This window comes from Dioscorea cayenensis, chromosome 18 (genome assembly GCF_009730915.1).
Source record: "Dioscorea cayenensis subsp. rotundata cultivar TDr96_F1 chromosome 18, TDr96_F1_v2_PseudoChromosome.rev07_lg8_w22 25.fasta, whole genome shotgun sequence".
NCBI classification, from domain to species: domain Eukaryota; kingdom Viridiplantae; phylum Streptophyta; class Magnoliopsida; order Dioscoreales; family Dioscoreaceae; genus Dioscorea; species Dioscorea cayenensis.
Genome location: NC_052488.1, coordinates 21,336,716 through 21,361,052, shown reverse-complemented (window position 1 = coordinate 21,361,052; position 24,337 = coordinate 21,336,716). Strand labels below are relative to the sequence as shown.

Sequence of the window (24,337 nt, the reverse complement as noted above, 5' to 3'; positions counted from 1 at the left end):
AAAACATGAAAAATAATTCTTAATTAAAATGAAGACATAGAAGAGGGCTATTTTGGGAAAGATGTGAAGTTGAACCCACCACCAAAGAGAGGAATTAGTGTTGAAAAGTTGTTGGTGCTTTATCAGGGAGGAAGGCATGCGGAGAGACGAAGTAGTAGTGCGACAATAGAGGCCACTTTCAAAGGAAACACAGCTCTCTTCCTCCTTTTCCCCTTTGCTTTGCTTTCCTTTCTCCTTGGCTTTTTTAAGAGAAAGACACCGTCTTTAATCTCTTTCTTTGTCATTTGTCCTTGTTTTCTGTAGTTGTTAATGTATCTCTAAGTTGTTTGCAGTTGAACAAACGCTTCTGTTCCAAAAAAGTGTGTTTTTTGGTTTGATATTTGCCCTTGAGGAATCCTGCAAAAGTTTGTTTTATCAATTGGTCGTTTTTTGGTTCTCTGTGTTTGGGCATTGGGTTTAGGGTTTGCGGTTGCTGCTGCATATTTTGAGAGAGCTCTTGCAGGTTTGGCTTCTTTGTTGTTATTTTTATGTTTTAACATTCAAGTGTTTTGAGCGAGATCAGTGGTGGGGTTGATTGGTTTGGGGTTCTTGGGTGGTGGATTATGGGAAAGATTGGATCTTGGTTTGGTTTTATGTGGAACCATTAGTTTGTTCTTCGGTGGAATTAGTGGGTTTATTGTGCTTTTTGGTAGTTTTGGGGTTATCACGCTAGGGCTTTTGTATAAGAGGAAGTTTGATGTCGTGGTTGCGAAAAGTTTGAATTTTTTTTGCTTCTTATTTTGATTTAGGATTTGGTGGCAATTCTCTTTCTATTATAAATTTTGTTTTGCTTAAGAAAATTATGAAACAAAGTACGCCTTTCTTTTGATTACCTTTTTTTATTGGATATACTGTGTTTGGCGTCTTGTACAACATTGGATTTTTCGTTTTGTACTATCGCTGTTTCTCACATGCGTAAGATGACCTATTTATTTAGTGTTAACGATTAGGAATGTATAGTTTTGTCATTGATCTTGATGCAGAGCTTGAAGATGCTATGTAAGCACGTTAATCACCAAAGATACAAGAAAAGAATAAATAACCAGTATGTTGCTTAGAATGTTTGCACTTATTGTCAAATTGTAGGATTTTAACTATTTCACTCTTTATGTGCCTTTTAGATTCATACTTCATTAGGCATGACAATGGTTTTCTCTGTTTGTTGTAGGCTTGAGGAAGAGGTAGTAAATAGCCTGATGGTTTGATTGAGGAAGATTTTTCTTACATAATTAAGGTTGGATCGATGAAATGAAGAAATGCAAGTGGAGTTTAATATGATTTTAGGGTCCCTGGGTGATTGGAATTCAAATTATAAATGACTGCTATTTAACCTGTTAAATCTTAGGCCTCAGAATGTGGGTATATAGCGAAAGCTGCGAAACAGTATATATACCGTAAATGAGGTGCCATTTCTATAAAAATAGTACAAAAGAGATAGAAGGGAGCTGTTTAATGTAGCTAATTTATATGCATTGAGGAATTTTCCAATTTGTGCAAAGTGGTGATATGATTTAATTTTACAGCAAGGGAAAGAATAATAATACTTGGATGGAAGTGATAATAAATGAAACAAGTGGAACTGATGTGGAAGAGTGAATGTAATTGGATAAGAATGACTGAAGATGGATAAAAATTTGTGGTGAATCTTGAATTATTATGTGAATGATTGGTGCTGCCGATCCCATAGGTCTTGATTTTAGGGATAGCTGAATTTCATGCCATTCCTTCTACCACTTGTTTGAACTTCATATTGATGGGCTTTTTGGAAGCGATAGTATATATATGCTCTGTAGAGAGTTACTTTTCTTTTGGCTACTAGACAACTTTTAAATGTTGACAGCATTTTAATGTTGGCCTCCAAAGTGTATTGTATATGTTTATCAATGGGAAAGGTCTTCTTGTGATATCTATATGTGCAATGTTTTATTTTTGCTCCTGAATGGCTATAATAGTAGCCCATTCAACCCTGATTAGTTTTCAATTTGATCAACTGGTGAAGCTTTTGTGGTTTGTACACACTGGCATGCAGTGTATCTTAATTGAAGAATCTATCGCATTCTTGTGCAACATGCCAATTTACTGTTTGTCCAGTTTACAACCTTTGTGAAAGGAAAACCTTATGGTTTAGTGCTCTGCAGTTTATCATCTATTATAAAATTATGATAATAATAAAAAAAGGGCATCTCATGATTACAACTTCTAAACTTGATAGAGGCTGATCTCTCGAGGGGAAAACTACTGCATTTACTCCCCTTATAGTTTCAGGTTGATTTTTTGCAGTAAATGTCCTTTATATATTTAAAATTGGCAATTTAGTCTTTCAATATTTTTATGTGGATGCCTTATGCCGTAGTTAATTTTTTTTAATTAAATTTTCTGTTTTTGTAGTGAATGGACTTGAAACATTCATGATAAGGATTTTTGCAGAAGAATTGTTTCTGGTCTGAGTGCACACCTAAGTTTACTAATGGGCAATGAAGATGTGGATGCTCCTACAGAAAACCCGAAGTCATCGTCAGCGCAGGTTTCACTAGAATAATTTGGTTCCTTCAGTTAACATTACAGCAGGTCTTGGTAAAATTCTCATGTTTTCTCTAAAAATAACTTTGTGCCCTTTCCAGGATCAGCCTCCTGCTGGCAGCCCTGTTACAGTTTATCCAGATTGGGCTACCTTTCAGGTGCTAAGTTTTATTTCAACTTTCTTGTTTATTGTTAGCTGTTTTTTAATTACCTTGCACCCATTGTATGTCTCATTTTTTGTTCACCTAGGCATACTATAATACTGCTGGAAATGCTACCATCCCACCACCTGGCTTTTTTCATTCATCTGTGGCATCAAGTCCCCAAGGTCATCCATTCATGTGGAGTCCACAGGTATCCTTGTCCTAATCATTGATCATAAAGGATGCTCAAGTTTCATTAAGGCATATATGAAATATGTTTAGATATATATATATATATATATATACACAGGATTTGTAGTTTTATTATGTTCTGAGTGCAAACATATTGTAAGTTCCTGAAGATATTTAGATCGTCTCTAACTTTATAACCACATCAGATGATTCCTCCATATGGGACTCAACCATTTGTTGCCATGTACCCTCCTGGGGCCATTTATCCACATCCATCTGTTGCAACGGTAGTCTGATTTATATTAAGTATTTATTATTTTTTTACCCTTACTACGTATCCTGTTCTTGTAGGTGCTCTTATTAATCATTACTTGAATTTTTTCTTTTTTTCAGGGTTCTCATCCATATGGTCCTTATGCAATGCCATTTCCAAATGGGAACTAATGAACCTTCAGTAAGCATTGTGGCGTTTGTGCACTTGCACTATTACATGTTAAAGAGCTGTTATTCTTTGTATACACATCTCAAGGAGGCAACAAAAAAAAAAAATTTCTTGCCTACATTTTAGTGACTGCTTCATGATTTCTTCTGTCACCTTTCATTTCTACTGAGGCTGTAGACTGATATATACTTGATCAGTTCCTAACCTTGTCTTCATTTTATAATCAAGGTAGGATTCTTTAGTTTGGTTTTTGCCTTTTGCAAGGTATCCAAGTCAGTGATTTTGTTATGTTCTCTTTTCATACAAAGACTATATCATACACTCCTCTTTAACTTTGTAAAAATTCTGTTTTTGCCTGTCGATTTTTGATCTTTGGTCAAAATATTCTTTCCCATGGAATAATTGCCACATGATTTTCAGAACTGTTAAAATAGTTGCCTAGTTGTTTTCTTTATTGAATTGAAGAGTTGTTTCATTTCATGCAAATTAATTGGAACCAATAGTTGAGAATGAGGTTTACTTTCAGGTTCCTGTAACTAGTGGAGCAGATGCGGATGCTAAGTCAAATGAAGGAAAAGGGAGGAGCCCTCTGAAAAAATCAAAGGGAAGCTTAGGAAGCCTGAACATGCTAACAGGAAAGCAGAATGCTGTTCCAAAAGCATCTGGTGCTTCTGGTAATGGTCCTCAATCACAAAGGTAAAATTTTTTAGACCAATGATTTACAACATTAATCAATTTTTTATACTCATGCTTATGAAAATCACATGTTCCATGCAGTGGTGAGAGTGGAAGTGAAGGTTCTACTGAAGGAAGCTATGCAACTTCCAAAAATGTTTGTGACTTTGAATTCTACTGTATTTCATCATTTTTGTTTTAACAGCATAACTGTATAACGGTTAAGATTCAGTGAATAAGTTCATTGCTCAATGATGCAACTTTCTCAAGAATTGTGAAGGAAAAATTTAGACTTATGTTACTTCCATTTCAACATTGCAAGTGATATGTGTCTTGTGCATTGTTCACTCTAATAGGTAATGATGCAGTTGTTTCCTTGCAGGGTTCACAACATAATGAAGATGAGCATGGCTCTGGTGATGGTATTTTCTTCAAACATTAATAGTGTTGATGCCTGATGAGCTTTTGGTTGAGTTATTGCATATTGTTGCAGGTGAAGCCCAGAATGGGTTCAGACAAGCAACATCTGCGCCCAGTGTATTCAACCAAGCTATGCCATTTATTGCCATCCCTCCTAGTGCCATCACTGGACCCACGACCACCCTGAACATTGGTATGGATTATATGGGAGGACCTGTTACTCCGGTCCCTACAATTCGAGGCAAAGCCACGCCTGCACCTCCACCAGCCAATATGCATCCATCCACTAACGCAGGTTCTCGTGATGTTAGTCAACCAGATCTTTGGTTGCAGGTAATAACTTTATTCTTTCAAGTTATCCATTTTGCTTCCATTATTCTTGTCCTTCATTTTCATTTTTCTGAAAACCAGGATGAACGGGAGCTCAAGAGAGAGAGAAGAAAGCAATCTAATAGGGAATCAGCACGTCGCTCAAGACTCCGCAAGCAGGTAAAGTGTTAGACATACAACCGTTAAAACCGTTGCCATTAAGAGTTCAAGACTTCCTATATTTTCATAGAATAGTCACTTGGATGGTCTTCAAATTTGAGTATTTTTTTAAAAAAAAGAAAGAGGTTTGAGTCCTTGCAACCTCAACAAAAGTTTAGGTGTATTACAATAATGAAGAATATCTTGATTAGATGTATTTCGAGGTGACTGATGTCCTACTTTGGCTGGTGAGATTTGAGTGTTTTTAACTCCAGCTGAGGACCAAATTTCATGTCAAATTTGATAACAGAAGTATTCTTCTGTCACATCTGAAATATTTCACTTTTTGGTATAACGATTCTTCTTATTATAATTTCCTCATCCTGTTTGTCTTCATCTTCAAGAACTTCGACAAGCATTAGTGCTTAAGATGCCAATATATCTGCACTTAGATTTTATACTTTTCCATGTTAAGGGTATCAAATTCACTGTTAAAACTTTGATACTGAATTCCGAAAAGTTTGCTGTGTAACTATTCATTATAATTGATGATGTAGGCCGAGTGCGAAGAATTGGCTCAGCGAGTCATAACTATCAAAGAGGAAAATGATGCTCTTAGACAAGAATTGGATCGTTTACGAGAGATGTGTGGGAAGTTGTCGTCGGAAAATGCTTCTCTTACTGTAAGCATTTTGAACTTGAGTTGATGATATACTGCAATATCCTACGTGCTCAAAAAACAATCTTATGTCAATCTTCACGCATGAATCATTGGATTACTGCAGGAACAAGTACAAGAGTTGCACGCCAAGAAATCAAATGGCAATGAACCCAGTAAAGGTCGGGAAGCCAGTAATTCTGAAACTGCTAATCGAGTTAACTGAAGGAATAGAGATGGGCAAGAGACGATAGATTAATTTAACTCCGGACAAGCATAACTGGCTCAACCAGTAGGTATTAAGTGTCCTCCATCTCCGATCTTTTTCTTTGGGGAGTGCGAGGACACGATAGGATTGTGTAATGCCGAAATAGGTGATTTCCGAGTTTTTTTTTTTTACTAACTACAGCATTGTATGATGAACTAAAATATCGAATCTCCGGCTTCAAATCAATGGTGTTACCTGCCTAACTATCGTAACTATGTTGAGCAATGTTTCCGACTAAAAAAACACTGATGATAGTATCAAGACATGCTTAATTTCGATCTCCATTCATCGCGTATTTTGTTTAATATTATTAGAACCAGTATCGAGATTGTTATTTCAATTCCCCAACTTAAATTTGTGAATATTTAAGTACTTTTAATATATTCAGCACCTAACCTAAGTTTAGCATGAGGCTTAACAATAATGAAAACCATTAGTGGGAATTGGTGATTAATACTAAACATTGGATAAGTGATTGGTAATAAGGACAGAAAGTTTATCAGTGGCTTTTAGCTCCCGGGAATAATGGCCTTGCTTGTTCTTCTCAAGAAAAAGGGTATGATTATAAAATAAACAATTATATCAGAATGAAAGGGACCAGTTGCCAAAGTTTTTTTTTAAACCTTGAGTTCTCCTGCTCATAGATCTATCATCAATTCTCTTTTTCCAATTTCTCTCTAGCCCCTAACCTTTTCTCATATTAGCTATAACCCTCTTTCTTTTCATTTTTTTTTTCTTGTAGACATTTTAAAAAAGTTTGAATATGTATAATTTCAAATTTTACAGAGATATCTATGTAAAAAAAATGCATGGGGGAGCAATGAGTAAATTTGAGTTTGCTAAAGGAGTAATGAGAAAACCATATTTCCAATTTCCAAATGCATGGGACCAACCTGAAATGAATCAGTTCAAAACAGAGGGGACCATAAAGCAATTACTCTCAATGCCAAATGTTTCTCTTCATAATTCTTCAAAAATTTTCTCTTTTTTTTTCACTTTTTTTATTATTCCTCCTTCTTCTCCTATACATACATTCTCCATATATGTCCACACATGCACATAAATAAAGTACACATAAATAGTAAGTAACATGATCACCACCACCACCACCACCATATTCAATATTCTCACACATACACATATAATAATAATAATAATAATAATAATAATAATAGTATATAATATATATATAGATGAAAAGAGAAAGAAAGAAGACTGTTAGGCCACCTTAAAGGAAGTACAAGAAGAAACTCACCTTGAATGCAGGCTGCATGTTGGAGCAAAGGACAAGGAGAAGTGAATGCAAACATGCATGATGGGTGACTCACTCTGACTCTCTCTCCCTCACTCTGCTTTTCATTATGCCTGTGCTCACCATATCATTCAATGGTCCCCCTTCCTCTCTTCCTCCTTTTTTTCTCTGGTCCCTGTATAGGGACTCTAACTCCCTCTTTTCATGCATATAAATATATATATATGTATAGTGATATAGATAGATGTAGATAAATATTTATATATGTATAGAGTGGAGAATGGAGTATCTCTCTTTGTTGTAGTGGTGACAGTGAAGAAGAGTATCTTGGTCATTTAAAGAGACTGTCCACTTTTTCCCCACCAAGAAATGAACAGGAAATGAACATACAGTGACATATCCTTTTCTTAATTCTATCTGTCCATCCCATACTCTTTTCTTTCCTTGCCACCTCTGACCCTTACCCACCCACAGTCACTCCAACCCCTGCTTTCCATGATCCAACATATCACTTGGTTGTACTAGTACTACACTATCTCACAACCACCTTACCAACAGGAGTTTTAAGGAACACTGGAAGTAGACCTTTTTCTCTTTTTCTCTTCTTTAGTTTGGGGAACAATGGTGGTGCTGCTGCTGCTGCTGTCTTCTCTGGTTTCATAGTTGGTTGGTTTGGTATGTGTATGTGTTTGTTTGTTTGTTTGTTTATTTGTTTGTTTGTTTGTATGTATGTATGGTTTTATCTCAGATCTTGCAACATGTTTTGGATTCAATTTTGGTTCTTGTTTTGATGATCTTGCATAATCATGTATCAGAGTTGGTGTTTGGTTCTTGTTTGATTTGTGGTGCTGCTGGTTTTTCTTTTGCCTTATTCAAAGGTAAATGAAAGGCTGAATTTTGGGATCTTTGTGTCTAATTGTGTTTGTTCTTCAGGCTTGTCTTAGATTTTGATGAAAAAGAAAAATTCCCTTTTGGGTTTGGCTCTTTCATTGTTCTTCTTAAACTTTGATTTGTTGTTCCTTTGCACTTGCAAAATTTTTGGTAAAGTTAGCTCCAACATACAATTGCAATTCAGCAGAGTGATTTGCAGATGTTTTTAGACAAAACTTTAGAAAATCATCATCATCATCATCATCATCATCATATAACCAAAGATTTCTTACAGAATGCTGCTGAAGATGTGATTTGAGATATTTAGTGTTTCTGATGTTCTTGTTTCAATTTCTGAATCAATGTTTTTTTCTTTTTCTTTTCTTTTTTAAAGGGATCTTCAATATTGTAACAATCACTGACATTTTCCAAGTGCAGAAATAATACTGATCATTCATCCCTTCTATAATTTTCCATACACCAATTCCGTGTTTGGAGAAAATAAAAAGAAAATACTCGAAAAAAATTGTTGCATAAATATCAATCAAAATGAAATGGTCATAATTCTTTCTTTTCAATGATTATATTGTGCACCTGTTATGTTTGTTTCAAACTATCAGTGTGATTACTCGATAGAAATTATTCTCATTCTACAACATTTGGTTCATATCCATCAATAATATTTGATACAGCATGAATCCTTGTTTGTGTGTACTAAATTTAATTTTACTTTCGACGCAGCCGGAAACACTTGTGTTAGACAATCAGAGCATTTAGAAATGAACACATCAGATCGAGAAGCGATCGAAGATGCATCAGAAGAAGTCAGTAGCCAAGTTGCTTCTAACTTATCAATTCAAGAATCCTCCCCCTTTATATCCAAGGATGCCGATACTATCTCTGCGCAACCGGTCTCCCTCAACTTGACACTGACTATAAACTCAGATGTATCAGCAACAAGTGAGAGCAGCACTGAACATCATCACCCTGGCGACATTTCGGTCCCGGCAAGAGTCTTTTCCTGCAACTACTGCCAGCGCAAATTCTTCAGCTCACAAGCACTGGGTGGCCATCAAAATGCACACAAAAGAGAACGATCATTAGCGAAACGAGCATTTGAGAATGAGCACGTTCCCTGATGCCTATGCTAGCATGGCTTCGTTACCGCTCCATGGCTCTGCATTACATGCATTGGGGATTAAAGCGCATTCGTCAATGCATCAGGGCATGTTTCAGAGTCAAGATAGCCGAGGTAGCTCAAGATCAGACCGAGGATTGCTCGGGCCAATGCCCAATGTTCATGGAGGATGATGAATTGGACTTGTATTGGCCTAGAAGTTTCAGACCAGTTTCTGCATCAGGCTTCGAAATCATCGGCAATTCAAGTGTCAATTATGTTCCTATGGACTCAATTCCTCAGGAGGAACCTGATCTTACATTGAAGCTATAAAATAACAATAATAATAATAACAACGTATCGAAGATTGGATTGCGGGTAAATCAATCGTCGCGGCAAATGGCTTAAATTTATGTGTATATTGAGGCATTGCATTGCATTGCAGTGAGCTCTTTTTCTCACTTTGTTTCGGTTTGTTGGTAATTTGGATACTTTGTTTGCTTTTAATCATTTTGCCATACTTTCTTGAGTATGAATTATGTATTGTATGTTTTGATTCATTGATTGCGATTGCTTGATAAATTTTGCTTGGATTTTTCTGCATTAATATCATGAAACAAGATTCATGCTGAAATTAAGATACATTGAGTTTAATTCAATCTAAAAACTATATATATGACATATGATTAGACAATCCTTGTCAGAGATAAGTCTGAAAGAATTTCTTGATTTATTGATGCTTTTTGGAGGTTTGCAAACTCGGTCTCACAAATTCTAAGGAAAATAAATTAAAATTTTTGTTTTTAATGCTAGATTTATATATATGAATATATATATATACAACGAGGTTTTTTGGCAATGAATATGGGTAACTCGTTTAGTATGCCACGTGTAAGTTTGTAAGACCCGTTGTTTCGTGTTTCGTGTTTGGCAGCAGACGTCTGATGGATCTCTTCTTCGTGCCGCACTGTCTTTTGAGAAAGTCAACGAATGCGCCATCCTTAATTTATTCAGACATTTTCTTTCCGCGTTCTCTGTTACTCTAAACTCGAGATCATCCTAATTAACGTGTTCCTGCAACAAAAAAGAAAAAAATCTATTTTAAATTTCTACCCATCTTAAATGGTTAAATCTACATATAATTTCACTAAATTGCTTACTAGAAAACTTAACATGGAAAATCAATTAAATAAAATATAATTTTTCACTAACAAACAAATTATAAATATTGTCAATTTTTTTTTAAAAAAAAAAGACGACAAGTGCTTAATCAAAAAAATGCATATGTGTGGAGCAAAGCTCAACGCCACCCCGTGCTCTCAATTTGTGCTTTATACAAATAATCCGGTACCAATTGACTCAAATACTATTGGTATATCGTCAATTTTTTTACTCAATTTGGACAAACATGTGAATACTATTTACAATTTTGTATTTCATCTCATAAAATTAATTATTACAGTATAATAACATCTCATTTCCTATGATCATATTTTTTTATTTTAAAAATAAACAGTAATAATAAATAATACTGAAATTATGGATTAATTTTCAAAAGACCACTGCAACATTGTTAAAATTGAGTTAATAATAAATTGAGGTAAGTTGAGGTTATTTTTTAAAAAAAGTGAAAATTTAATTATTTTTTATTTTATCAAACAAATTATTTTTAAAATAAAATAATAATTCCTTTCACAAGAATATGCTAGTCCAAAAGTATTCCGCAGGAACAAAAGAATCAAAACCCCAGAAGGCCAACACCGTCAGTCCACCTTATCCTCCACTCGCGAAGGGTAACACGTGGAACCGAATCGTCTTTTCTATGTTTATCACGGTGTGCTGGTGCCAGCCACTAATGATGTACCACGTCCAAGGTTGACGTTTGTCTAAACTAATCCTCGTGCGATCACACGCAGCACTGCGAACATAGATAAACGGAAAAGAAAGAAGAGCAACGTTGGCGTCGCTGACCAAATGGAGCTCTAAGAACTCCAGAAGGAGAGAGGCTGAGGGTTTTGAAACCCTAACCGTAAAAGCTCCGAATCCCTCGATTGAGACCTTGATCATCAGGTATTATTCGTTATCCCTTTGGTTTCTGCATTTTCCTCCGCTTTGCAACCATGTTTTTGGACCCGGATTCTATGATGGATCTTTCGCGACATCAATCCATCCCTAAATCACCCGATCGTGAAACTCCTGCTCAAAAAGTTGATGTTTTTGATGGAATGTCTTCGAAAATCTTGAAACCTGGTAACTCTGAGCTCACGCTCAGCTACCTGTGTGAAAACCCTAAGGAAAAGGAGCAAATGGGTTCCGATTTCTTGATTTCTGTTGAGAAATCGAGATCCAAAGGGAAGGAGATCGTCCCGGATCTGCCGCAGCCTGGTGATGAGCCCAAATGGGTCGAGAGGGATTTTCTCCAGCTGAATGGGATGGGTTCCAAGACGCCTGCGAAGCGAGAGATTGATGATGGTGTTGATGGTGATGGCCGAGAGAAGAAGGGTAAGATTGAGAGCCTGAACCTCTCGCTGTCCCTGAATTCGTCTAATCCTTCTGCGAATAACGCCAATACTAGCAATTTGAATCCTCTGCCGCCAAAGAAAAGCTATAGCAATAATACCTGGACGACAAATTCTGATGATTTTGGTCTCTCCATGTCGTATTCCCAATCAGTGCCGTTTTCACACAACCCTAGTTGCTCTCTCACTCGTAATTCGACTGAGAATTATGACAACAGCCACATATGGTATTGTGGGGGAGAAGGGACTAATGGCTCTGTGCATAGTAAGTTCAGACCTGTCAATGATGGCAATACCATTACTTTCTCAAACAACAATAGTTTGTATAGAGCAAATAGTTCAGAGAACCATTCACTCTTTCCATCCGAATTGCCTGCAAAAAATGTGAAGAGCAATGTGGTTGTGACTCTGGATAATGGGAGGAATGGGAGTGTGAAGAATGGGAATGTGATGGTGACACGGCCTAGTATGATGTTGTTGGAGATTGCCACAGAGCCAGTCCCTATCATGGCACAGATGCTGCAGGAGATTGCAAGTGAGTCCTTGGAAGCTGTCAAGGAGTGTTTGAGGAGTATGATGGATGCGGCTGAAAAGAAGGATGAGTTTGCTAGTCTTCAAAGGAGGCTTGAGAGGAGATCAGATCTCACATTGGAGACTCTTTCAAAGTCCCACAAGGTGCAGCTTGAAGTTCTGGTTGCAATAAAGACAGGTTCTGTGGAGTTTCTGTCTTTGAAGAAACAAATTTCAACTGAGCAACTGGTGGAGATTTTCTTGCTAGTGAGATGTAGGAATTTGAACTGCCAGAACGCACTCCCGGTTGATGACTGTGACTGCAAGATCTGTTCTACTCAGAAGGGATTCTGTAGTGCATGCATGTGCCCCATCTGTTTGAAATTTGACTGTGCTTCCAATACTTGCAGTTGGGTTGGATGTGATGTTTGTTCTCATTGGTGCCATGCTGTTTGTGGAATTCAGAAGAACTTGATTAGGCCAGGGACCAGCTTGAATGCAGCTGGTGGAACTATGCATTTCCATTGTCTTGGATGTGGGCATGCTTCGGATATGTTTGGATTTGTCAAAGAAGTCTTTAATTGCTGTGCCAAAGATTGGGATCTTGACACACTGATAAAGGAGCTTGACTGTGTGAGGAAGATCTTTCATGGAAGTGCAGATCTTGAAGGTAAGGAGTTGCATGGCAAGGCGGAAGAGATGCTAACATCACTCAGCAAGAAACGTATTTCTCCTTTAGATGCATGTAACAGCATCCTGCAGTTTTTCAAGTGTAAGTTACTTTGTTCTCATGTTGGTTTTATTTACAGATTTTAGCTGCTTTAGTTTCTTTGTTCTCATATTGGTTTTATGTACAGATTTTAGCAAATTCTCCTCTGGCATTCAGTCTGTTTACAACCATCTTCTTAAATATAAACATCTACGCAGATCCTCCTTATGTAAAGAATGTGCAAATATTTTAATGGATATTCAAAGTATATTTGATTTCATGATGAATGGTGGTAACTATATAGGGACAACACGCCTTGACCATCATTGTCTGATTTTCATGCAGTTTACATTTACCATATGACTCGTGGGCAAATTAGATACTTGAACCTTTTGGGTTTGATTGACCTGAGGTTGAGACCGGTTTTTCACTGTAAGGGAAAATGTCACCATGATGATAGCAGTTTGTCTTGTGCTACGATTGTAGAAATTGGGATTTTGTGTTAACACTTGAAAATTAATGGGGGTAGTTGTATAGTACACGATTGTAGAAATTGGGATTTTGTGTTAACACTTGAAAATTAATGGGGGTAGTTGTATAGTACCTCTATCTATGTTTGTCCTCTCCTGGTTTGATGTTTTCATTCTCTAATGACCAATGTTAGTTTTTCTTTGCATGTGTAGATGTGATATTTGTCTTTGTGCATCGAAAAATTAAATTTAAGTTATTGAAGCTTTAGCTGCTTCCTTCTTTAATAATAATGCATCGTCAATTTTACTTCAGTTAAAGATTTGAGTTTCTACTAATATTTCATGTTTCCGTTATTAGTTCTGGCCCTTCCTGCCAATGTTTTACTCAGATCTTATAGAGGTACATGACAGATGAAGTCTTATGCTTGTTGCATAGATCTCTTGATATTCTGCTTGATATTTTGTGACCAATGTTTTCCATGATTTGTTGGAAGTTTTTTTATGGTTTCTAAGGTGATACACAAACATTTATTGGTGATACACAAACATTTATGTATACCTCTGAATTTTTAATGTGTTTCCCCAACTTCCCTGGTTGCCTAATAGTAGTGTACTTTTATTCTTGATATTAAACAACTGCTTGGACAGTCATTTTAATTTTTCGTGATTTGTTAAATTTTACTTGTCAACTTACAATGCAGCTAGTGTATCCTCTCATTCATTTTGGATTAACTTATTATTTTAGGCTGGTCTTTTAGTATGGGATTTGGTTCATTGTTATTTTGACTTGTGCATAACTGAGCGAGTGATCCTGGCCAGTTCCTCATGCTGATTCATGAAATTGTTTCTATGGATTGTTTTCTAAATTCATATCCCAGAATTTATCTTGACCAGTATTTTTATATCAGCAAAATTTGTTGCTAATCTTACTGTTGGTGAATTCTGCTTTGCAGATGGTGTTGCCGATTTATCTGTTTCTGGGAGTTCTCACAAAAGCATTCTCACAGCTCAACCTGTTCAGTGCAATGAACCTCTCCCTCTCACACCACTAGCTGCATCTATTCCTCAGAAACCCACTTTCAACCTAAAACCAGCCAACTTCGTTATAGACACGACAATTGATCCATGCAAACCAGATATAAAACCCCCATTACATGATCAACATTTCGGCCAACCCAAGGAAGCGGAAGGGTTTCAAAGCATTGAGAGCATTATCAGGTTCAAGGAGGCAGAGGCCAAGCTCTTCCAAAGGCTCGCAGATGATGCAAAGAGGGAGGTGGAGAACTACCGCCAAATTATCCGTGCCAAGACACTAAAACTGGAAGAGGAGTATGCAAGCAAGCTCGCGAAACTATGCCTGCAAGAGACTGAGGAACGGCGCAGGAAAAAGCTTGAGGAATTCAAGTTCCTTGAGAACTCTAACTGTGATTTCCACAACATGAAGAGGCGAATGCAAGCTGAGATTGCCGGTTTGTTAGAGAGAATGGAAGCTACAAAGAAACAATGGGTATAGTATTTGATGCTATTCCGTGTCACCGTGTTTGGTGTTAAATTTAGATTTCCTTCATGTATATTTTGGTTTGAGACGCTATAAACTTTAATGTGAAACTATGTGCTATAGGAATTATAATTATTGTGACTTTTCTTGGATATGCTACCAGACATGATTTAAGAACATTTCTGCATCTTCATCTGAACTTGTTATTCATTATATTAGACAAGAAATACGCATTAATTTGCAGTTATGGCAAAGGTTGTGGACCTATGTCTGAAACCAAATGTCTAGAACCTTATTCTTTATTTTTTTGAATGGTGGAACAATGATGCACTCATGCAAAAAAAATCTGGGGTCAGTGGGCAGTACAAACGCACTCTGTGACTTGCATAAACAAGATATGATTAATAATTTGCTGACAAGAGATACATGGAACATGTGTACTGCACTATCATGTAAAACAAAAAGGAATGCGTGTGATACAGACATCATAAGCAACCATGTGCATTAAATTTAATACCAAAAGCATTATCCCCACTAGACAACTGTTGATAAATTTGCAAACTATACACAAAACAATGCATTAATGAAAACATTCACTCAATGAGATGAGAACCTTCATTCCTTCGTTTTTTGTTAACCATTACAGAGGAAAGGAGCCACTCCATCCAATATTTCCCATATTGACTTGAGCTAACAAACATTAACAACACTCAACTGGACATAATTATGTAAAAAAGAACAAGTCATCCTTCCTTCCATTTGTATGGAGAGGCGCTAACTTCAGTGGTGTAGAATGACTCATCTACGAACCCATAAGCATCATCATCCTTTGCATCATCCCATTTCACTACCTCCTTTATGTACTTGAATGCATCGTCAACCGTGGCACGCTCCCTGGCCTTTGTCTGAAACACAAACAGCTTCTTGTTGCTAATGGATGCATGCAGATCTTTAAATTTCACGGCAATGTAATAGTAGGCCTGACTGGCAAGTGACTGACTGATGTTATGGGGCTTCACAGGGCTGAAGTCGAAGAACCACTCACATACAGTTAGAGGTACCTTGTTGATTTTCTCTTCAAATACGTCGTACTTGTTTAAGAGAAGTACAAACGGGATGTCTCGGAAAGAAGGATGTTTTACCACGCTTTCAAAGAGTTCTCTGCTAGCCATCATCTTGTTCTGGAGGGATCCATGGTCTTTAGCCCACATTTGATCGTAATCACCAAGGGAAACACAAAAGATGATGGCACGAACATCCTCAAACATTTCCAGCCATTTGCATCCTTCGCCCAATCCTTTTGAATTTACCCGGATCAGTTGGTATCTGGATTAAAGAGAAGATGAACTATCTGTTGCAGCAAGCGTACATATTCAACATACTTCATTGATGACCAGGTCGGGCACCAATTAAATGCAAAAATATTATAGCCTTAGTTAAGAACCAAACTAGAAAAGAATTGTGTCAGAGGCTGATGAGTGCATAGCATGTAAAAGGGGTTATCCGTGGAATCAGGTGGTGTCTATTAAGGGTGGGGACTATTATGACAAACACCTATGTTCTCCAATTGAAATTTGCTGATAGGAAAATAAAAGAATACTGCCTACCTTGTCAAGGATGGTTGGCAGTCTAAACTTTCAGAGTATGACTCAGATATTGCACTGCGGTCGTCCAATGAGAAGTCAACGAAGGCCAGTCCATTGTACTGGGTGACTCCTTCAGCATATAAGATATCTCTCTCGGAAGGTTCATACTCATTGCTTGATATTTCAATAGCCTGCAGTTGTAAACATGTAAGCATCTCACAACTTCAAAGTCAAATTAGGTGCAGAAATGGAGTTGCTTGGTCTTTGTTTGGTATACAAATTTTGAGATTAGAATATAGTTTACACAAGATACATAAAACATTGAATGTGAGTGTAGCTAGCAGATAAAAAGATTCATGACTTTTGAAGAAAGACACACTCAACTTAGTGATGGCTCACAATCTCAACTTTTGGCATGTATGCTAATAGTATCCAAGTGAATGGTAGTTTTAAGGAAACACCAATTATGTTATCAATTCTCTTGAAAGCAACATTGGCAAATAGGATACATCCATTTAGTGTTTATGTGCCTATTAAACAAGAAGAAAAGGAACCCATTCGTAATTATCACAAGGTAAAAGCAAAAAAATTTCTTTGGAAGAAATTACTTCTTACAGTGATTATCTTTGCATTCCTTTGGACACTAACATGTCGATAATATTTAAGAGCAATTACTGTCAAAGAAACTTCAAGCATACATAAAGAAGCAGCAGTTAAAATAGTTCTCTGAGCTTAAGATAGCAATCTGAAGGAAAAAAAAAAAAGAAATCATGCAGAAATCTAGTCATGCACCGCAAAGTTATGATCAGCAACAATAGATGGGAATTTAAGGTTATAATGGAGTATATTCTCCTAACTCAATTAAAGCCTTACCCGGTTAAGAAAATAATCTGCAACATCAGGAAGAGAGTGCAACTCATTCCTTCTCTTGTATGTCTCTTGAATAGCAGGATCCTTCCAAACCTCATCCACAACAGGGGCATACTCACGTGTTGCAGCAGGGAAAAAGGCATCCAGGTCTCCCATCGCCATTATCTCAAGCAGCCAGTCAGAAAAATGTTTTAACCTTTGGTTGAGTGAGTAGGCACAGGCTTTATTTTCCTTGTTCCCACCTTCTAATGAATTTAAATTTAAGAACTAATTAATGTCTTAGTACAAAAACTTTAACTACTATATGCAAAATATCAGTACTTGTGATACCATCATCAGTAGATATCAGATAATTCAAATGGGTACACCAATTCATCTTATATGACAATAAATGTGAACCAAAGAGTGGCAGAAGATGAATATTTGATAACTGGTTGGTTTTAGAAATGCCCAAAATAGACATGCGGAAGGACCAATAAGTATATATGCAGCTTAATAATTTTCACAATGGATCAGATTCTTGCCTGTATCTGGGGTAGAGTTCTCCTTGTGCAAATTGAGCTTCAAATGCAAAGCCTCATCTTCAAATTGCTCGCGACCTTCAAGCAATATGCTAAGATATCTGTACATGTTGCTTTGAATCATAAGCTTCATTTCCTGCACTTCTTCCAGGGAGAACTTGTTCCCATATAATAATTTTGCCTGTTTGATTGACAAAATCATTTAATTGATCAATGACTGACCACAAGTAACCACCCCCAAATAGTTCAGGAAAGGATGAGACAAAAAACTATTTTTACATAGGGAAGCTAATTTCAACTTGAAAATTCAATAACCATGTTTGCTGTATATATGTAGGATACTCAATAAGGTACATATACAAAATGATATTTGAAATCAAAATAAACAACTATGAATGAGTTAGCATAGACTTTACGAGCAACAGCACTTATTGCCCAGAGTGCAGGCAAAAGGCATGTAAAGTTCCATGCATGCTGAAGATTCCAATCTTCAGAGACAAATGAATCTAAATTCAGATGTACCAATATCACCAGAAGTCCTAAATGCCTTTGCACCTTGAACTTGTGTCATTTACATAACTTATTAAAGCAGTGCCCCCAATAAGCCAACTTAATGATTTGAGACTTCAAGACTGACTTCAAGCCAGCTTGGAGGTACACTGATAAGAATTAATGTAAAAATTACCATAGTGCTTTGGTGTGCGGCATCTAAGAGCATCTTGCGGCAACAAACAAAAGTGTTAACAAAGACAAAGAAAGAAACTCACTAATGAAGTACCAAGTATTCACAACATATAGGCAATCCTAACCCATTTGGTTCCTGAAAACTTTCAGAATATGCTTAATGCAAATTATTTTTCCTTGGAGCGCGGATTTATTCATAACTACAAGAATGCTTATGATACAAATCAGGAGGTTACGCAAGGTTGTTCCAGCACAAACCCCATTACATTATATTAGAACTATTTACATAGCAAAAGAGAACTCACAACAATGTATATTCTACATACGAAACAACCAGCTGGTTATACCTGCTTAAAAACGGTGCTGGTACCAGATCCTTGTAGACCGAGTAACAGAAGTTTCTGGACTCTTTTCTGCTCCAAATACTCTGGCACTGACCTACTTGAAAATATCGATGTATCCTCCCTTGGTCCAGTTGCATGTCCAAGGGGTGTAGGCAACGAAAACAATGAACATATAAGACGGGTTGATGCCTACCTAGCAAATACCATACAGTATATGCTCAGCAATTAAAATTTAGAAATCAATTTTTTTTCTTTTCTAACCTGAATATGCTCAGCAATTAAAATTCAGAAATCATTTTTTTTTTTTTTCTAACCTGAAGTGATGATGTCATAGGTGATAGATAGATCAATCAAGTAGGAAATAAATACCTTATCCCATATCTTTCCTCTTATGTTATTCTGCCCCTCTTCCTCGTAAGAACCATCATCATAAACCCAGAAATGGGTATCTCTTGGGCATTGTACCTTGGCCAACTGAATAAAAGGTTATTGGATCAAGTAAGTCTATTGCTGTAACTAAACAAACTCCAGGAAGCAAGTTTCAACAAAAAGATTAAGAAGAATTTGTATATAAAGTTATAGACTAACAAGGACATGACCACTTGAAAAGCACAGTTTAATCAATATGAGAGGAAAATTATCAAACTAAGGCTTTTCCTAAGTTATCTGAAGTGTTTTTTTTTTAAAATAAATGAGTTCCAGAAAGATATTTTGCAACTTAACCAAACCATGCAAGCAAAATCAGCAACTCAGTCAACCAGTTGGGCAGTGCCATGATGAATTGTTATTTTCAAGATGACAAAACAATTATACAACAACAATTTAGTTGCATGAACTGAAGCTAAGCATCATGAATGTGACCAAACAAAGAGCTAATTATATGCTAGGCGACATGATGATAATAAACATCAAAACAAGGACAAGCACCAAATGTAATGTGCTTAGTTACCTTAAGCACTCTAAGTTCTAACTTTGTAATTTCACGGCCATTAATGAACACTTGAGTGTTACCATTGCTTGCATCAGCCTTTAATTTACCTCCAACATTTAACTTTGAACTGATGACTCTATCAGGCTTCTCACCTTCCTGTCACAAGAAACGCGTTATAGAATGCCAGGTGACAGAACGATGACAGGAGAAATGGATGCAATGCAAGGAAATTGGAGTTCAGCTTCACCATTGTCATCAAAACTTTAAGTTAGCAAGGAAGAATAAAGTCTAGTAAAGGAGGCCCTGTAGGAAACAAATGAAAAAAATTTGCAGTTCTGGCATATTTTTTCTGTGACTTGGTGACAAAGAAGTTTTAAATGCAAATTTGAAAGGAAGGCCAGCGACATAGCCCGAAAGGCCACCTTAGAGCCCAGGGAAGCAAATATAAGTTTGCATTTAGTGACAAATGAAAATTGTCCCACAGAAGTAGTGAATGTTATATTGAAATGAAAGACCAAAGGTCTGTCAAAGAGAATTGCAATCACTATCAATAACCGAGTCACAAAACTCGGGCATGCTTCTCAAAATTCGATAAGACTGACTTAACCAAAACACTACAAGCAAACATTACAAAATAGACAACCTATATCAGAGAAATAGACTACCTATAACTATATCAGAAAATTAAATTTTAAAAAGAAAACTTCACAAGCAAACGGTAATACCTAATAATTCATAAATCATATTTCCCCCATAACATCAAGCAAACCCTTCGTTATTTAACAGAGAAGAAGCAAGCAGGAGCATTTATTCCGAGAAACTGATATTTACAAGAATAACCAGCAAAAAGATGAATGTGAGTTCTTCCCAAAATTTCCCGAGCAAAAACAAATAAATAAATAAAAAAAGAGCCTAAGAACAGAGACCTTAATGGAAGTCACGGGGAATAAAAACTCAGAAGCAAACTCCCAAAACAAACACAGAGATATTCTCCTACTTTAAATACAGTATCAAACGACTATCACTATTTTAGAACCTATCACGAAGAACAAACAATATTTTCAATCACTATCGATCCAGTTGCAAAGTTTTCAAAATGCAAATGCGGTAGTTTGAGGATAAGTAAACTGTAGTCTTCACCTTCCCCCAAAGACCGGAGTCCTTATCGTACCAATACCTCCCTGGCCGCAACCCTGACGGCGGTGCCAGGCATCCAAGAATCTCGTCCAGCTCCTCCTGCCTCAATTCTCTCCCATTCACCACCACCTGCTCTGGCCGAAGCTGGTTCGCGGCGCACTCCAGCTCCGCCTTCATCATCTGCCGCACCTCCAGAGGCGTGCACAGCTTGCTCAACATCTTAGAGCGCCTCCCGAGCGCCGACCGTTTCCTCTCGTCGATCGGACGGCCGATGCAGCCCACGCACTTTCGACCTTCCGGCATAGAACCCATGGCTTTCAGCACGCAATTAGAGCAGAACCTTGCATCGCACACCAAACAAGCCTCTTTCTCTCTAAAAATACCGCTGCTTCGACCGCACCGGCTACAGGCGCCGCCTTTCTTCACAGTAGATGAGCGGCCATTGTTAGACTCAACGGAAATCTCTCGGGAGGAAGCGTCGCCGCCGTCAGAACCAGGGGATCGCGCGGCGGAGGAGGGGCGGGGACTGGAGCGGGTGTCTGGAAGACGGAAGCGGGAGAAGCGAGGGGCGCGGGGGGAGGGGTCGAAGGCCTGTTGAGTCTCCGGTGGGGTTTCCCGCTTGGAAGGCGGAGGAGAATCGAGGTCAAGGGCAATGGAGTAATCGAGATGGTCCTCATCAGGAAGCGGCGCGCCGGGAGGAAGCATTCGCCGGAGCGCAGCCTCCCAAGACGAGGCCTCCTTCTCCTCTGCCGTTGCCGCTGTCTCCATGGCAGAGCTCCGGCGAAGAACTAGGGTTTTGGGGATCAAGGACTACACTGAGACGCCATTAAAGAAAGCTCGGGGGAAGTCAGAGAAGCTTGGAGTTACTGTTTTCGTTAACGGGTCGGATTCGGGCATAATCGCTAGACTAGATCCGAACCATATCGGATGCCCTGATAACTTATGAGTAGAATCCGAACCCGTTAACTCACTGCTGGATTAGCCTCTGTTAGCGAATTCGGATTCGATTTTAGATCTGTTAGTACGATATCGGATCGGATCCGGATCTGAAAAACTGGATATCAAGATCCGCGAAACCTTTTGAGAGCCGCATAGGAAAGGGAGGTGAGATGGAATAAATCGCTTTTCTTGTTAAATGTCTAAAATAGCCTTACTTATTCATCACATTTACCAAGAAACCGAAGAAATGAGGGCGTAATATGAAGACAATGCGGGGGTTTTCTTGGGAAGAGGAATAAAAAGAGTGAGCACGCGGGGACGCATTGTTTTCACGAGGTGATGAGTTTTATTCCTCGGAGTTCCAGTGCTCTGGCGGAACAGTATAACAGTGGAAACCATGAAGGTGATGGACGAATGGGAAGCAGCCGGGTGGATGAAACTGATATGCTTAATCTGGTCCAGCGGTGTAGATGACTCGAATGAGAGGGAGATTTGGGAGGGAGAGTGGGGCCCAGTTGAAAGAGAAGGTGGCTGAGAGTATCACCGTTGATTTGAAAAATAAGGGTGGGAGATGGGGGTTGTGGTGGGACCAGTTGAAAGGAAGGGATCCGTATGGGTACAATCAGAGCCGTCCATTCATGTCGGGGAACGGGAAGCAATTGTGTACCATGTTTCAGATGATAGACCCGCACAGTGCGAATCCCAAGGCATATACTCCATCTTGATTAAGATAAGAGTAGGCTACGCATGTCATGACAGCAAACACCAACAACCTCTTGATTGTTTCTTTCTGAGGAGTGGGGACCACATTGGGATTGTTAAATAACTTGACTTACCAGTAATATCCTTTTTAATCTTTTTACTGTCTCTCACGTTTGGAGAGGACCCCAAAGACTCAACTATTCTACCGATCTTCTTCCACTAATTTATTTGGGTGTTTCTATTTGGAGTAGACGACCTAGATTGAAAATGTCTGATTACAAAAGTAAGATGTAAACTATCTACCTAGAAAGTTAAATTTTTATCCTAAAGCAGCATATTAATTTTAATAAATTACTTTTTTTGTTTCTACCATACTAGATGTTTATCTTCAAACTCCCATGTTAGGTGATTAAAATAACTGATTGTATCAAGAGGGATTGTCTTTGATCTGTCCCTGATATTGACTGACTTGGAGCTCATTTAGTGAATTAGAAGTGCATTTGTAAAGAGGGTGAGGGTATTGAACACGGAGGAATTTAACACTGTCTTACTCAAGAATTAGTGTTGGAAATTATCGATTGGGATTCCTTAGTATGTGTTCAAAGTGATTCTTTATTACAACTATTATCAGAACACTCCTAATTGGAATCTTTTTTACCAACCTCTTAAGAGAAAATCCTTTTTTTTAACAAAGTTTTTAAATGCCTACGGGTGTTTAGGTCCTCTATCTCCCTAGACATTCAGGAAAGCGTTGCTGCTCTCTTTTGATTTGATATATGGGTCAATAATTAAGCACCCATATACCTCTGCAATAAGTTGTTCAAGACATTGCATCAGTCTTTTAGAACCATACATGGCCTTTTCGTTGTAGTCACCCATAATTTCAATCAATTCCATGATCAATGATAGGCTTAACATAAGCTTTTCATTACCTTATTGTAGAGACGACAAAGGGTGGTGTTTGATAGCAAATGGTAGACATAAGCTTTTCATTGCTTTATTCTAGAGATGACAAAGGGTGGTGTTTGATAGCAAATGGTAGATTCACTATCAAATCTTTATATATACTCTTTAACCATGGTGGCATTCTTTATCTGATGACCTAGACTATATGGAAAGGTGCTTGTCCTTGAAAAGTCAATATTTTAACTCATTGGCTTGGGACAACCATATTCTCACCATGAAAAACCATGGGCACTAGAAATGTAATAGGCTCCTCACAACTACTTGTGTGTTCTGGCAGGCGGCAAATGAATCAGTTAACCTCCTACTTTTTAACAAAAGGCGACAAGCACCAAATCAAATGGCGTGCAGGTACGGAAGTGCATAGTGGCTTGAATGACCTCCTAGGGATAAACCCCTGCTAAGTAACCCTGAAAGAGAGGATGAGAGGTATTCTCACACATAACTCCCACAAGAGACCAAGTGCAATGAGAGTTGAAAGGCTTGAACTCGAGACCTCTTAAACACACTACATGGTAGTTACTGCTGGGCTAGCCCACGGTTTCTCTCTTACTCTTTCCCTATCCCACCGTTAACCACATGTAGCACCTTTTCACTCAGGTTTTCAAGTTCTTCAAAGCCCTCACCCTCAAGTTCTCTGCATGAGATATATGCCCTTAGAGGCCCCAGCTCCCTCCCGTTCTTAGAGATGCTAGGGACCTTCTCACTAGAGATATAACCAGGAATATTTTGTTAGAAAGAAATGCTCGCATTTTGCATGACAAGTTTTCATTATGTTCATAAGTTATTATTAAAATTATTTATATATTTATATCATAGATTACCATAGTCTCTAATACCAAAAAAAAAGCTACATTGGAAGATTCAACTATGACAACCAAGTGTAACTT

At 37.8% G+C, this 24,337-nt stretch overlaps 4 protein-coding genes across 5 annotated transcripts; 3 read left to right on the top strand and 1 right to left on the bottom strand.

Moving 5' to 3' along the window:
• Positions 1 to 97: 97 nt before the first annotated feature.
• LOC120282917 (bZIP transcription factor 1-A-like) lies at positions 98 to 6,107 on the top strand. The gene is made up of 13 exons (XM_039289748.1): positions 98 to 1,084; positions 2,467 to 2,563; positions 2,661 to 2,717; positions 2,809 to 2,913; positions 3,101 to 3,181; positions 3,288 to 3,335; positions 3,863 to 4,032; positions 4,114 to 4,168; positions 4,394 to 4,433; positions 4,505 to 4,764; positions 4,843 to 4,920; positions 5,457 to 5,582; positions 5,685 to 6,107. Exons 1-13 carry the CDS (start codon positions 1,017 to 1,019, stop codon positions 5,781 to 5,783), a joined length of 1,284 nt encoding a protein of 427 aa, XP_039145682.1. The 5' UTR covers positions 98 to 1,016; the 3' UTR covers positions 5,784 to 6,107.
• Positions 6,108 to 7,377: 1,270 nt separating this feature from the next.
• On the top strand, positions 7,378 to 9,593 carry LOC120281857 (zinc finger protein 4-like). Its single transcript, XM_039288551.1, is given in 4 exon segments — positions 7,378 to 7,752; positions 8,689 to 9,062; positions 9,064 to 9,234; positions 9,236 to 9,593. Coding segments are annotated over 3 exon segments (669 nt in total). The 5' UTR covers positions 7,378 to 7,752; positions 8,689 to 8,726; the 3' UTR covers positions 9,398 to 9,593.
• A 1,403-nt stretch (positions 9,594 to 10,996) lies between these two features.
• On the top strand, positions 10,997 to 14,963 carry LOC120282061 (protein TITANIA). The gene is made up of 2 exons (XM_039288788.1): positions 10,997 to 12,865; positions 14,226 to 14,963. Exons 1-2 carry the CDS (start codon positions 11,185 to 11,187, stop codon positions 14,783 to 14,785), a joined length of 2,241 nt encoding a protein of 746 aa, XP_039144722.1. The 5' UTR covers positions 10,997 to 11,184; the 3' UTR covers positions 14,786 to 14,963.
• A 399-nt stretch (positions 14,964 to 15,362) lies between these two features.
• LOC120282149 (extra-large guanine nucleotide-binding protein 3-like) lies at positions 15,363 to 21,707 on the bottom strand. Of its 2 annotated transcripts, none has more exons than XM_039288900.1 (8): positions 20,847 to 21,696; positions 19,725 to 19,862; positions 19,145 to 19,249; positions 18,779 to 18,964; positions 17,751 to 17,928; positions 17,230 to 17,471; positions 16,378 to 16,547; positions 15,363 to 16,096 (listed from the first exon to the last, which is right to left on the bottom strand). In XM_039288900.1, exons 1-8 carry the CDS (start codon positions 21,609 to 21,611, stop codon positions 15,514 to 15,516), a joined length of 2,367 nt encoding a protein of 788 aa, XP_039144834.1. In that variant the 5' UTR covers positions 21,612 to 21,696; the 3' UTR covers positions 15,363 to 15,513. The 2 variants fall into 2 exon arrangements, with proteins under 2 accessions (XP_039144834.1, XP_039144836.1); XM_039288902.1 differs by having other exon boundaries at positions 16,027 to 16,121; positions 20,847 to 21,707.
• Positions 21,708 to 24,337: the final 2,630 nt, after the last annotated feature.